This window comes from Oryx dammah, unplaced genomic scaffold (assembly GCF_014754425.2).
Source record: "Oryx dammah isolate SB20612 unplaced genomic scaffold, SCBI_Odam_1.1 HiC_scaffold_18, whole genome shotgun sequence".
Lineage (NCBI taxonomy): Eukaryota > Metazoa > Chordata > Mammalia > Artiodactyla > Bovidae > Oryx > Oryx dammah.
Genome location: NW_024070202.1, coordinates 14032948 through 14048354, shown reverse-complemented (window position 1 = coordinate 14048354; position 15407 = coordinate 14032948). Strand labels below are relative to the sequence as shown.

General features: G+C 40.6%; 1 protein-coding gene across 3 annotated transcripts in view; it reads left to right on the top strand.

Moving 5' to 3' along the window:
• SLC25A13 (solute carrier family 25 member 13) overlaps window positions 1–15407 on the top strand; it is a 232817-nt gene that overhangs the window by 114828 nt on the left and 102582 nt on the right. For all 3 annotated transcript variants that reach the window (XM_040260484.1, XM_040260483.1, XM_040260485.1), the window contains exon 5: window positions 13014–13153. In XM_040260484.1, the coding sequence (XP_040116418.1) occupies window positions 13014–13153 (140 nt within the window). The remainder of the gene's footprint in view (window positions 1–13013; window positions 13154–15407) is intronic.

Here is a 15407-nt window from a genome sequence, read left to right as displayed (position 1 = left end):
GATTATGGTTCAGTGTTTGGAATAATGTAGCTTGATGAACCTTTTTTTATTTTAATGGGAAACTCGTTTTCCTTGATTTGCAGCTTCAAGAAGTGAATCTTTTGGAAATGAAAGTGCACTAATTTAGTTATACTGTATGGAAACAAAAATGTAGAAAGTTAGCATTTGCATAAGTGAAGACCTCGATGATTTCAGATTATAGTGTGGTGGAGGTTAAGGAATAAGAGGCCATAGAATTTGTAAAAACAAATTCAGTCTAACCACTTAATGGCATGTGCAAGTAATTTGCCAATTAAATATTTCTAGTATCTGAAAGATCTTCAAAGTAAAGAGTGGAGGTTCTTAATCTTTCTTAATTTCATACTTTCAGAAACATAATAGAAAATTAGTTTTTGATCACTTTTCATTCAAAATTTTATTATGTGAGCTAAAAGAAAGATGAATTTCAAGTGTTTGAGGAAAATTATTGCTTTTTGAGAAATATATAAACTATGATATTTCCAATCACACTATGCCTGATTTTTTTTGTATCACTTGTAAATATTTGGTGCCCAGATAACAATCTTCATTATAATTAAGACTTTAGCTTTTGAAACTTTACCATTTTAATGGTTACCTACTATGTTTAGAAAATTGTACTGGGCACACTTAGCTACAAAGCAACCCTTGAGGTATTTTATTCTGTTTATACATTGAGAGAATGGAGTTAGAGAAAGTAATTTGCCTAATATCGCTCATTAGTGCGAAGCAGATTTGAGGGCTCCAGGTTGTTAAAAACAGCTTTTTTTTTTTTTTTTGAGATATAGTGCACCCATCTAAAGTGTATTATTCCATGTTTTTTAGTCTATACACATATTTGTGCAACCGTAAGTTTTAGAATATTTTCATCACCCCAACAAGAAACGCTGTTGCTTAGCAATCCTCACACCCCTTCCTGGACATTGCATATAAATGGCGTCATACATGTGGTCTTTTATGACTGGTTTTTATGTTTTCAGGGTTCATCCATGTTGTAGCTTGGAATGGAACTGTTTTCCTTTTTATTTATCACATTGTTGCTAGATATACCACATTTTCTTCAACCATCTTTCAGTTAGGGACATTCTGGTTGTTTCCACTTTTTGGCTGTTGTGAATAATACTGCTTTGAACATCGTGCACAGGTGTTTATGTGAACATGCGTTTTCACTACTCTTGGACATATACCTAGGGGTGGAGTTGCTGGGTCACTTAGTAGTTAGTCGCTCAGTCATGTCTCTGCGACCCCATGGACTGTAGCCCACCAGGCTCCTCTGTCCATGGGATTTCCCAGGCCAGAATACTGGAGCGGGTAGCCATTTCCTTTTCCAGGGGATCTTCCCAGTCCAGGGATCGAGTCTGGGTCCTCCTGCATTGCGGACAGATTCTTTTACCGTCTGAGCCATCAGGGAAGCTCTGGGTCACTTGGTCATTGTGTTTAACTTTCTGAAGAACTGCCGAACTCTTTTCTGAAGTGACCGTGCCCTTTTGCATTCCCACTGTCAATGTATGTTGATTTCAGGTTTCTTTAGTCTTCACCAACACTTGCTGCTTGTGGGGGTGAAGTGGTATCTGATTGTGATGGTGGTTTGGTGGTTTAGTCACCAAGTCACGTCTGACTCTTGTGACCCCATGGACTGTAGCCTGCCAGGCTCCTCTGCCCATGGGATTCTCCAGGCAAGAATACTGGAGTGGGGTGCCATGCCTTTCTCCAGTCTCACTGTGATATCTCATTTTATTTGCATTTCCTTAATGGCTAATGATGTTGAACATCTTGTCATGTGCTTATTGGCCATTTGTCTTTGGAAAAATGTCTACTCAAATCCTCTGCTCACTTAAAAAGTTGGATGAGTCGTCTTTTTATTATCTGAGTTGCAAGGTTCTTTATCAGATACATGATTTGCGACATTTCTCTCCCATTCTGTATTCTGTTTTTTCCCTTTGTTGATGGTATCCTTTGGAGTAGAAAAGTTTTACATTTTGAAGAAGTCCAATTTATATTTTATTGTCTTTTGTTGCTTGTGTTTTTAATATTATATCTAAGAAACTGTTTTCTAATGCAGAGTCACAAAGATTTATGCCTATGTTTTCCTTTAAGAGCTTCACAGTTTTAACTCATATGTTTAGGTCTTTGGGCTTCCCATGTGGTGCTGGTGGTAAAGAGCCTGACTGCTGATGCAGGAGACATAAGAGATGCTGGTTCGATCCCTGGGTTGGGAAGATGGAGAAGGGAATGGCAACCCACTCCATTATTCTTGCTTGGAGAATTCCATGGACAGAGGAGTCTGACTGGCTACACACCATAGGGTCTCAAAGAGTCGGACATTACTGAAGTGACTTAGCATGCATGCATTTAGGTCTTTGCTCTATTTTTGAGTTAATTTTTATATATGATGTGAAGTAGGTTCCACTTTCTTTTGCATGTGGATATCCAGTTGTCTTGGCAGCTTTTGTTGAAAAGACAGATCTTTCCCTATTGAATCATTTTGTTGGAAATTAATTGACCATAAATGTAAAGGTTTATTTCTTGACTCTCAATTGTATTCCACTTGTCTTACGTTCTAACTTGCTTCAGTTGTGTCCAACTCTTCACAACCCCTTGGACTGTAGCCCACCAGGCTCCCCTGTCCATGGGATTCTCCAGATGAGAATACAGGAGTGAGTTGCCAATTCCTTCTCCAATTTGTCTTATATGTTTATGTTTATGCCAGTACCACATAGTCTTGATTACAGTGGCTTTGAAGTAAATTTGAAATACAACTTTGTTCTTCTTTCTTGAGATTGTTTTGGTTATTCTGGGCCCCTTGAATTTCTATGTGAATTTTAGGATTTGCTTGTCAGTTTCTAGAAAGACAGTAGCTGGACTTTTGATAAGGATTACACTGAATCTATCACTCTGTGGAGTATTATCATCTGAAGAGTATGAAGTCTTCCTGGCTACAGACTGTCTTTCCATTTATTTAGGTCTTTCATTTCTTCCGACAGTGTTTTATAGCTTTTATAGGTTTTGCCTGTCTTTTGTTAATTTTTTTTCCTAAGTATTTTATTCCTTTTAAGGCTATTGTAAATTGAATTGTTTTCTTAATTTCTCTTTGGGGTTGCTTACTTCCAGTGCATAGAAGTACATTTGATTTTTGTACATTGATCTTGTATCCTTCAACACTGCTGGGTTTATTAGTTCAAAGAGTCTTTTAGTGGATTCCTTAGGACCTTGAATATAAGGTCATGTCATATATGACCCAGCTTTTAAAAATCACAGCGCTTTTTTTTTTTTTAACTACAATCATACTGTGTATCCTGGGAAACATATTGAGGGGAATCGGTTGAGTTTTTGAGATTATATTTAGGAAAGAAGTGATTATCACTTTGTAATTGTCTTTTTATGATCTTAAAAAAAAACGCAGCAGACTTTTAGGCTAGAAACATTTGTGTTGGAAGCAAAGTGAAAGTGCAAGTGAAGTTGCTCAGTCGCGTCCTGCTCTTTGCGACCCCATGGACTGTAGCCTACCAGGCTCCTCCCTCCATGGGATTCTCCAGGCAAGAGTACTGGCGTGGGTTGCCATTTCCTTCTCCAGCAGATCTTCCTGACCCAGGGATTGAACCCGGGTCTCCTGCATTCCAGGCAGACACTTTAACCTCTGAGCCACCAGAGAAGTCGAAGTCCCCCCAGATAAACTCAAAGGCTCTTTGAGTTTATTTGGTAAAGTCTGGCTTTAAATAATACCATCATTATTTGGTGATATTATGGGAACTTTAGACCTTCCAAACATAGTTTGTTTGGCCCATATTGCAGTAACAATGATTACACTTTAAGAGATAAGCATTCTAATTTGTTTTTACTTTCAGGAGGAGTGATTGAGCTGAGAAAACTAATATCCAAAATATATATCTAATATTTAGATATTTATATTTCAGTTTTAATTCACTTCACTTCTGATTTCATTTATATTTCACTTCTAATTCAGTTTTGCTTCTTTGCCTATATGGGCTCAACCTGGGGGTAAGATTTTTAAGACCTTGTACTTTGGGGAGAGACCATCTAATTTTTTTAAGTTAGTAATGGATCTGCCAAGTAATGCTTATTTGAAAGCCATTAGCTGGTGTGTTATGAATTACAGTCATATGTATGTATGTATGTATATATGTATTTATTTCACTGAACCAAATAAGAAACCAAAAAGCATAAAACATTTTCCCCTTTCCTTTCCAGAACTACAAGTTAGGATGAAAGGTTTTGAAAGCTCAAGTGGTAAAGGTTTAGTGATAGGAATGGTCCTAAGATAGCCTGCTAGATTCTTTCATGGTAAAGCTCATGGAATTTTCCATGAAAGCAAGAGTACAGAGCAGAATTTGAAAATATTTTGGTTTTTAGTTTCTCATTTTCCAGCTATGTGATGGAAGGGGTATCATTACCTCTCAATGCCTCACCAAGGCATGGGGAAATCTTAATCAAATGTTAAATGAAAAACTGATTTGAGTCTCCTAAAAGGAGAAAAGAATATTAACCAGGGATGATATTACAGTGTCTTCCAAAGTGAGGAAGGAATTTCAGAACTCAGTGTGACCCTTGGGCTTTTTCAGTATTCCTGTTCATAAACGCGCAGGAAAATGTCAAGGCCAAGAAAACCAATACCCCAGAGTGACTTATTGGAACAGGATGAAGTATTCAACTACTTAAGTATCTATAAAATATTTTCAGAGAAAAAGTGTGAGTTTTCACAACTGACAAGATTTAATACTTTAATTTCTTAAGAGTTGATTAGCCTTGAAAGCTCAGTTCAGTTCAGTCGCTCAGTCGTGTCCGACTCTTTGCGACCCCATGAATCGCAGCACGCCAGGCCTCCCTGTCCATCACCAACTCCCGGAGTTCACTCAGACTCACGTCCATAGAGTCAGTGAAGCCATCCAGCCATCTCATCCTCGGTCATCCCCTTCTCCTCCTGCCCCCAATCCCTCCCAGCATCAGAGTCTTTTCCAATGAGTCCACTAAAATGACTACAGAAACCTTGCTACTTTTCCTTTGTCCACAGTCCTCCTTCCCTCTTGCACGTATCATTTGGTTTGTTTAACTAGAATTTGATAATCTTAGAATATTTTAGTACACAAACCTCTGTTAGGTAAGTTTGGAGAGTGAAAAAGAAATTTTGTAGAGATTGTACCAAATAATAAAAAAAATTCCAGGTCTTTTATTTTTTCTTTTTTTCCTGCAGAATTCCATGACCAATTGTTCTTCCCATAGTGACCTTTTCTTCATCACAAATGTTGTGTCAAGATCTTAGGATCTGAAAAATAATACCTACTGCTGGCAAGTGATGCCAGCATCTATTAAGTACCTCAGCCAGGATCTGTCCTGTCTCAGTGACACCAGCTGGCTTTGATCCTCAGTATTCCGATTGGACCCTTAATTCACTTCAAAAGAAAGGAACCCTTCTTCATGCTATTGCTCTTTACTGAAAAAAACTCCCTCACAGATTCATCTGAATAAATCCACATGGAGTTTTATCTTCCCTGGGAAGCCTTTTCTCTCCCATTTTGTAAATGCATCTGTCCTTAAATTTGTGTTTCCTTGCTGCTAGGAACCCTGGCCCTTTAGCCCTTAATCCAGCGTGGTGTTTGGATGTGCTGTTCAGTTATTTCTCGTGGACTGGTCTTGGAGTCATCACTGAGTCTTTTCCGGCCCTTCTGCTTCCCGGACCTGGCACAGTGCTCCCACCTGGGCGGGCTGGCTGACGGCTGGCATTCCTAAAGTGGCCATCGTGTTAGAACAGAGGAGAACTGAAGATGGACACTGTTCTTAGGCTGGTGTAGTTTGGACACTGTCCAGCTCCAGGCAACACCAGCCACATAGGCCAGGATGTGAATGTTGTTCACTGGGTTGTACGACCTGCCTGTCTCCGGGGTCTCTAAGTGGTCGGTGTGTACACTTACTGCCTTACATTAGCCCTTCTGAAAAATCTTTTCTACTTCCTTCCTTTTATATCTTTCATCTGTTTCAATCCGGAGTTTAAAACCCTTCTATAGCCCATTGCTGCTGCTGCTGCTGCTAAGTCACTTCAGTCGTGTCCGACTCTGTGCGACCCCATAGACGGCAGCCCACCAGGCTCCCCTGTCCCTGGGATTCTCCAGGCAAGAGTACTGGAGTGGATTGCCATTTCCTTCTCCAATGCATGAAAGTAAAAAGTGAAAGTGAAGTCGTTAGGACAGTGTTTTTCAAAATGAGGTTCTGGACCCTTAAATTAGAAAAACGTGGTGGTTCAGTCACTAAGTCGTGTCTGACTCTTCGCGACCCCAGGGACTGTAGCCCGCCAGGCTCCTCTGTCCATGGGATTTCCCAGGCAAGAATACTGGGTTGCCATTTCCTTCTCCAGAGGACCTTCCTGACCCAGGTATCAAACCCAGGGTCTGTATTGTAGGCAGATTCTTTACTGCTGAGCTACTAGGGGAAGTCCTAGAAAAATGTAGGATGTTAATTAAAATGCAGCTTCTTTAGTTCACTTGTATCAGCCTAGGTGAGGGCCTGAAAACTTCTATAAGCAAGACTGATAATTCTTATGTGTGTGGCGGGGTGGGGCGTCAATCCCTAAGACATGTCCAACTCATTGTGACCCTATGAACTGTAGCCCGCCCGGCCCTTCTGTCCATGGGCTTACCCAGGCAAGAATACTGGAGTGGGTTCCGTTTCCTTCTGTAGTAGATCTTCCTAGACCAGGGATTGAACCTACATCTCCTGCACTGACAGGCAGATTCTTTACCACTGAGCCACCAGGGAAGCCCAGTTAACGATCCTTATGCACGTCACTAAAATCTTAGGATATGATTAATGAAGTGACTTCAGTAGGGTGGAAACTGTAGTGCCTCAAAAGGTTAATACCACTTTCCTCAACCCGCTACACTGTTGTAAACCTTTTCTTCTTCAGTTAAATTCATAAATTCAGCCACAACTTAGTGAGTATTTATTTGCTCTATGCCCACCATGGTGCAGGCATAGGGGAGAACCAGATGGGAAAAATATAGTCTTTGTTAACAATCTATGTCAGTTCAGTTCAGTGGCTCAGTCCTGTCCGACTCTTTGTGACCCCATGAACTGCAGCACACCAGGCCTCCCTGTCCATCACCAACTCCCAGAGTTCACTCAGACTCACATCCGTCAAGTCAGTGATGCCATCCAGCCATCTCATCCTCTGTTGTCCCCTTCTCACACCTTCAATCTTTCCCAGCATCAGGGTCTTTTCATATGAGTCAGCTCTTCGCATCAGGTGGCCAAAGTATTGGAGTTTCAGCTTCAGCATCAGTCCTTCCAGTGAATACCCAGGACTGATCTCCTTTAGGATGTACTGGTTGGATCTCCTTGCAGTCCAAGGGACTCTCAAGAGTCTTCTCCAACACCACAGTTCAAAAGCATCAATTCTTCAGCGCTCAGCTTTCTTTATAGTCCAACTCTCACATCCATACATGACCACTGGAAAAACCATAGCCTTGACTAGATAGACCTTTGTTGACAAAGTAATGTCTCTGCTTTTTAACATGCTATCTAGGTTGGTCATAACTTTCCTTCCAAGGAGTAAGCGTCTTTTAATTTCATGGCTGCAATCACCATCTGCAGTGATTTTGAAGCCCCCCAAAATAAAGTCAGCCACTGTTTCAACTGTTTCCCCATCTATTTGCCATGAAGTGATGGGACTGGATGTCATGATCTTAGTTTTCTGAATGTTGAGCTTTAAGCCAACTTTTTCACTCTCCTCTGTGTAGAAAGGTGCTAATAATCTATGTAGAAAGAAAAGATAGATAACAAATGTATATTCACACAGACCTAACTGCATACTTAGACCTATCTTTTTGAAAACACATCAGTAGTTCAGATCTGTAGGATAGACAGTTTGTAGAGATAACATGTCTCAGAGATCACATTTAGCTCTAAACTTCAGGGGGATGAGATTTCAATTCTTCAGGCATACATTTGCATAAGAGAGACAGACTCCCACGGAATAGTGGAGAAAACTCTGTACTTAGGGTTCAGAGTTCACAGTTTTGAATTCAAGTCAGAACTCTAGTATGCAATAAATGATAGTTACTTATAGGAAAAAAAGATTGTTGGTTAGAGTGAGATGCATTTTATTTATTTATTTTATTTTTTAATTGAAGGATAATTGCTTTACAGAATTTTGTTTTCTGTCAAACATCAACATCAATCAGCCATAGGTGTACATATGTATGGAGACAGTAACATGGAAACTTCATATTACCCTATGTAAAATAGACAGCCAATGGGAATTTGCTGTCTCAGAGAACTCAAACAGGGGCTGTGTATCAACCTAGAGGGGTGGGATGGGGAAGGAGATGGGAGGGCGGTTCAAGAGGGGGAGGGGACATATGAGATGCATTTTAAATTCATTTACTAAGTTTGGAGTAACCTAAATTTATTTTATACTTCTATAGCATATAATGGGAAATAGATGGGGAATAGATGGGGAAATAGATAGTGGAAACAGTGTCAGACTTTATTTTTTTGGGCTCTAAAATCACTGCAGATGGTGAATGCAACCATGAAATTAAAAGATGCTTACTCCTTGGAAGAAAAGTTATGACCAATCTAGATAGCATATTGAAAAGCAGAGACATTACTTTGCCGACTAAGGTCCGTCTAGTCAAGCTATGGTTTTTCCAGTGGTCATGTATGGATGTGAGAGTTAGACTGTGAAGAATGCTGAGCGCTGAAGAATTGATGCTTTTGAACTGTGGTGTTGGAGAAGACTCTTGAGAGTCCCTTGGACTGCAAGGAGATCCAACCAGTCCTTTCTGAAGGAGATCAACCCTGGGATTTCTTTGGAAGGAATGATGCTAAAGCTGAAACTCCAGTACTTTGGTCACCTCATGCGAAGACTTGACTCATTGGAAGAGACCCTGATGCTGGGAGGGATTGGGGGCAGGAGGAGAAGGGGACGACCGAGGATGAGATGGCTGGATGGCATCACTGACTCAATGGACGTGAGTCTGAGTGAACTCCAGGAGTTGGTGATGGACAGGGAGTCCTGGCGTGCTGCGATTCATGGGATTGCAAAGAGTTGGACACGACTGAATGATTGAACTGAACTGAACTGATAGCATATAAATATTAAAATGGATTTTATTTTATTTTTATTTTTATTTTTTCTGGTTCTGGGATTTTATTCATTGCAAGTTTTTTTTTTTAATTTATTTTTTATTTTACTTGACAATTCTGTATTGGTTTTGCCATACATTGACATGAATCCACCATGGGTGTACATGCGTTCCCAAACATGAACCCCCCTCCCACCCCCCTCCCCACAACATCTCTCTGGGTCATCCCCGCATACCAGCCCCAGGCGTGCCATATCCTGCATCAGACATAGACTGGCAGTTCGATTCTTACATGATATTATACATGTTTCAATGCCATTCTCCCAAATCATCTCACCCTTTCCCTTTGCCACTGAGTCCAAAAGTCCGCTTTACACATCTGTGTCTTTTTTGCTGTCCTGCATACAGGGTCATCATTGCCATCTTTCTAAATTCCATGTATATGTGTTAGTATACTGTACTGGTGTTTTTCTTTCTGGCTTACTTCACTCTGTATAATCGGATTTTAAAAATGCCTTAGCTTTATATGCCAACGTCAGGTTAATATATTCTGTTACTTTTTTTTTTTGTATTAAAACATTTAATTTGCATGTGTTTAACCGAAAACACATTTTTGCTACATTTAATTGATTTGCCTATCCAGCTGATACACCCTTTTTATAACATGCCTGCTTCTGTAAATGTCTCTCATCTTGGTGATGCTGGCAGGAGATACAGAGAGTAATTTTCCTCATCACTGCCAGGGAAGTTCCTGTTGCTCATTGTAATAGTTTGTTGGGATTGCTGTAACAAAGTGCCACAGGCTGGGTGGCTTAAACAACTGAAACTAATTTCTTACAGTTCTAGAGGCAAGAGTTCAGGGTCGCGGGGTTGGCGTGATGGGTGTCTTTTGAGGCCTCTCTCCTTGTAAATGGTAGTCTTCTCCTTGTGACTTCACGTGGTCTTCTTCTGCATGTCCGTGTCCTAACCTGTTTTTCTTAATAAGGATGGAAGTCATATTATTTTATGCCACCACCTCATTTGGGCTTCCCTGGTGGCCCAGATGGTAAAGAATCTGTCCAGTGCAGGTGACCTGGATTTGACCCCTGGGTCAGGAAGATCCCCTGGAGAAGAGAATGGCTACCTACTCCAGTGTTCTTGCCTGGTGAGTCCCATGGACAGAGGAGCCTGTGAGCTACAGTCCATGGGGCACAAAGTAGTCACTTTTAAGATTCTAAGGGCTATGACTTCAACAATACAAAAACAACACAGCACATAGATCTCATGTCCTGTCACCTCTGAAGTCGTCTGTTACGGCACACTAAACTTTCATCATGAACTTGGCTCTTCAGCTGTATCACTAACCTCCTCAAGGTCTGCAGTGCTGGCCTTTTTGTTCTCCAGAGACATCGTTTCTTTATGACTTTTACTTATTTTCCATCCACCCATGATTCCAGTTAATATCTTTCCTTACTTCCTATAGGACATTGAAGGAGAGATCAAGAAAAGGAAGGACCTCATTTTTGATAGTTATCCTATGATTATTTCATTGACCATTATTTTATCAAAATGGTTGGCAGAAAGGTCTCTACTTCTCCAGCTTGGCAGAAAAATGGCCAAAAAGTCATTTTTGTTTGTATAGTTCTCTAAAATTTTTTTATAGTATATAAACATTTTTTATAGATTAAAAATATAAATTAATAGATTTATAGATTAAAAGGTTTCTTTCTTTTGGTCACATCAAAGACGTTTGCTCCTTGGAAGAAAAGCTATGAGCAACCTAGACAGCATATTAAAACACAGAGACATTACTTTGCTGACAAAGGTCCATCTAGTCAAAACTAGTTTTTTTAGCAGTCATGTATGGATGTGAGAGTTAGACCATAAAGAAAGCTGAGCACCAAAGAATTGATGCTTTTGAACTGTGGTGTTGGAGAAGACTCTTGAGAGTCCCTTGGACTGCAAGGACTTCCAACCAGTCCATCATAAAGAAAATCAGTCCTGAGTGTTCATTCAAAGGATTCATGGTGAAGCTGAAGCTTCAATACTTTGGCCACTGATGCGAAGAACTGACTCATTTGAAAAGACCCTGATGCTGGGAAAGATTGAAGGCAGGAGGAGAAGGGGATGATAGAGCATGAGATGGCTGGATGGCATCACTGACTTGATGGACATGAGTTTGAGCTGGTGATGGACAGGGAGGCCTGGCGTGCTGCAGTCCATGGGGTCACAAAGAGTCAGACACGACTGAGCAACTGAACTGAACTGACTGAATGTAGGGTCTTTCTGGACAAGGGGTCATACCCGTGTCTCTGCACTGGCAGGCAGATTCTTTACCACTGCGCCACCAGTGGCTCAATTCTTAAATCTCAATTCTAGTTTCACTTCATTTTCTTATGTCCTGGCTCTCTCTCTCTTCTTTTCTTCCTAAAGTAGAGAAACGGAATAAATGCAAAGAAATTGAGGGTTACACTTAAAAAGTTTTTATTTTATTGTCCTCATCAGGGCCAGCCTGAGGTTTTCTGCCATCTTATATAAAATTTATGCCTGGCATAATTCTGATTTTTACTGCCTCCTCCGTGCAGATACACACCCAATCTTATGCTGATGGCAGCACTACTGTTTCTTCATGGCCAGACTTTAAAACTCTCTGGAAACTTTAAAAGCATGGAATAAAAACTTGTGGGTGTAAGGGGGGTTAGAAGTAGGAAATTTGGGGGAATCAGTGGAAATACATGCCAAAGTTTTTGGCACCATTTAGAGAACTAAAGAATTTACTTCTTTTTTTCTTTTTTAAAATAGTTGCAAAGGGGAAGAAAAACAAGGTAGTATGCACAGTTTGCTCATAAAAGTGAGCAGGTTTGGTAGATATATTTAAAGATGTGAAGGCCAGGACAAATCCAGTTATGTAATTTGTGTCCCTGTACCCTCCAAGCATACACTCTTGTTGGAAGGTAGGGAGACTAGTAAATAAAAACATGAAGCTTTAGAAAAACAGGGGGTTTTTTGTATCATTTTTTCTGTTCTCTGCCAGTCCCTTTACAGTTTGTCTTTAGGTTTTTTTAATTTATAAGTATTAGTTGCTCAGTTCTGTCTAATTCTTTGCTACCCCATGGATTATAGCCCACCAGGTTCTTCTGTCCATGGAATTCTCCAGGCAAAAATATTGGAGTAGGTTGCCATTTCCTTCTCCTGACCCAGGGATGGACCCTGGGTCTCCTGCATTGCACACAGATTCTTTACGGTCTGAGCTACTGGGAAAACTCCATAGTAGAGGGTAAAAAGAGGGGGAGAATCAGTATGTGTCAAGTCGGAGTGTTCAGGATAAAGTTAAAGGATTGGACTGTTGGCTCTTTTCCCCATTGCCTTCAAGTGTGGCCTGGTGAACAGTGGAACGTTTTAAAACTCTTTTTAAGTCTTAGCACTGTTGAATATATGCTTGAAGGTTTATATCTCATTTCCAAGTCCTCAAAAAACATTTTAACGGCTTGATAAGGAGGGCTACATTTAAGAGTTGTATCGTGTTCTCAGTGTGTCTTTATGAATATGTGTGCTTCCTGTCACTGAAGACTGATTTATATTTTCTGTGCCTAGAAAATAATATTTGTTGAAACTGAACAGATGATGATATGAGACTTAGCTGATTAATGCTGGCCTGCTGCTGCCTTCAGGCCTTTTTGTGTTTGTGTGACCTCTTGATTCTTTCTGTTTGATTGGATGGGATTGTTTGCTTCTACTCCGTTGGACTCATACATCTATTTCTGCCATGACTTTAAAACCTGCGTTTTTAAAGTGGAGTTCCTTTTTATATAAAGAGCGTAGCAATATGCATTTAATAACAGGTTTTAGAAGGAACTACCTGATTTGCTTTGTTTTAATCTGCTTTGTTGTAATCAGCCTTTCTTTTTCTTTCTTCAGAGGATGTTAAGCAAGTTTTTGGACAGACGACAATCCATCAACATATTCCGTTTAACTGGGATTCAGAATTTGTGCAACTACACTTTGGAAAAGAAAGAAAAAGACACCTGACATACGCAGAATTCACTCAGTTTTTACTGGTGAGTCCAGCTCTTGTAAAAAGTTAAAAAGAATGGATGAATAAATAAATCGAGGATCCCAATCCAAATTTGCTAACGCTGGCCAAACCATCCTATTCGGGAGTATTTCTTCATTAGTATGTAGAAACTATAGGGTTAAACAGGCTCTGACACACTCTGTAGAACCATTTCATGCTTAATGGAATACACTCTGAGGACCCTGGAAATTAAGTGATCTGCTGAAAGGTTATGTAAATCAAGAGGGGCGAATTAGAACCTGAACTCTGGGCTTATGACTGGTTCCACTACTGTGTCTGTGCTAAGTCACTCAGGGGTGTCTCTTTGCAACCCTATGGACTGTAGCCCGCCAGGTTCTTCTGTCCGTGGAATTCTCCAGGCAAGGATACTGCAGTGGGTTGCTATTTCCTACTCCAGGGGATCTTCCCCACCCAGGGACTGAACTCACATCTGTTACCTCTGCACTGGCAGGCAAGTTTGACTTCTTGGCTTATGACTGGTTCCACTACTACTTACTAGTAATTTTGTTATCCCTTGAGAAATGGACAGATGTCATCATCAGCATCTAACTGTAGAATTATTAGCCTTTTATAGACAAGACATTGGATCTAAAACTTGCCTGCATATTGGAATCACCTGGGGAGTTTTTGAAACTATTATTGTTTTGGTCCCCCACCTCTAGGTATTAGAGTCTGTGTGTCAGGTATGTGTTTGTGTCTGTGGTGAAGGGCAGAGAGGGCCTGCCTGGCACTTGGAGTCTTTTGAGGCACTTCTGTTGTGCGGCTAAGTGGGAGAAACACTGTTCAGGGCACATGCTATCCATAGCTGGGGTTCAGCTCTGCGGGAGTTGTCTGCATTTCTGGCATGCCCCTCGGTCCAGTCCCTCCTTCCTCCGCTCTTCACTTTCCCCTTTGGGGTGCTTTCACTGGGCCATTGATGATGCCAACAGAAGAGTCGTAACAAAATATGACCGCCGTTTAGTTTTCCTCCCAAAGCGTAAGGTGGTGCTCCTCTGATACTGTTTAGTCAGTAGAGATCAGTATCTGTATAATGTGTAGGTCTACGTGATAAACCACCCTTTCAGATTTTTATGCGTTTGTTTTGTTTCTCTAACAATTTGATTTTATTTATATATTATTAAATATTGACATAATGTTTAAAAGAACTTGTTTAAAAGAATTGGTTTGCTGTGTTTTAATTCTGGGTCCTCAGGAAAAATTTGCCAATGAGATCCTCTTTTTCTTTTTTTAATTGAAGTGTAGTTAATGTACAGGGTTACGTTAGTTTTAGATGTACTGTATAGTGCTTTGACGTTTGCATACATTATGAAATGGCCACCATGATACGTCTAGTAACATGTGGTCACATGTAGTAACAGTTATCACAGTGTTGACCATAACCCTCATGTTGTATATGACATTGTCATGGCTTATTGGTTTTTTTTCCTGGCGGTTTACCGCTCTCTTACTTTCCATCACGTTTTCATCCGAGCCACCGTCCCATCCACCTCCTGAGGCCACCTTCTCTTCTGTTATTAGTAACATTAGCAGTGGGTATGGCAGTGGGCTTCGGGATGCCTCTGTTTCCTGTGTGCCTGAGACCTTGCCGGAACCCTGAGGAGTGGTTAGAAGCATTGGGTGGAGGGCGGGGACCCGAGGGCGCACGTGTGCTGTGCCCGGTAACCGTGCAGTCAGCGTTTTGTGGGCTCCATTCTTAGGCACCAGCATTTATAACTGGCTGACTTTCATAGGTGCTTTCTCTTTTGGACTTTTACACGCATCATTATGATATGCAGAATTTGCTACACTTTTTAGTTGGCTTTTATTTTCCCGGCCTCTGAAAATATAAAACAAGATTTATTAAATACATGCCTTTGTATTTTTTTAAAAAAACGTGTTAATATCTATGAATTCCTGGTTGCAGTTCTGTGTAAACATAAACCTGCTTACATAACTCAGGTGGAGATGGCCTGTGAGTTAGGTTTGTGCTGTTGTTTACGCAAGACATCATGCGCGGTAGGAGGTGGTGTTCATTGTGATGAGGAATAATTGCGATAATGCTATTGAGACAAATGCCTCCAATTGACTTTATGGAATACAGCCTAATTAACTTTTAGGCTTAATGGGATGGTAGCAGTAGTAAGGATGATCACCTTTCCCTTTAAGCAAATATCAATTATGTGGACTCATGAGTCAGCTATAAGCCCCCCAGATTCTTCTGGGCCTTCCTCAAGATACGGATGAGCCAGAGGCAAAGA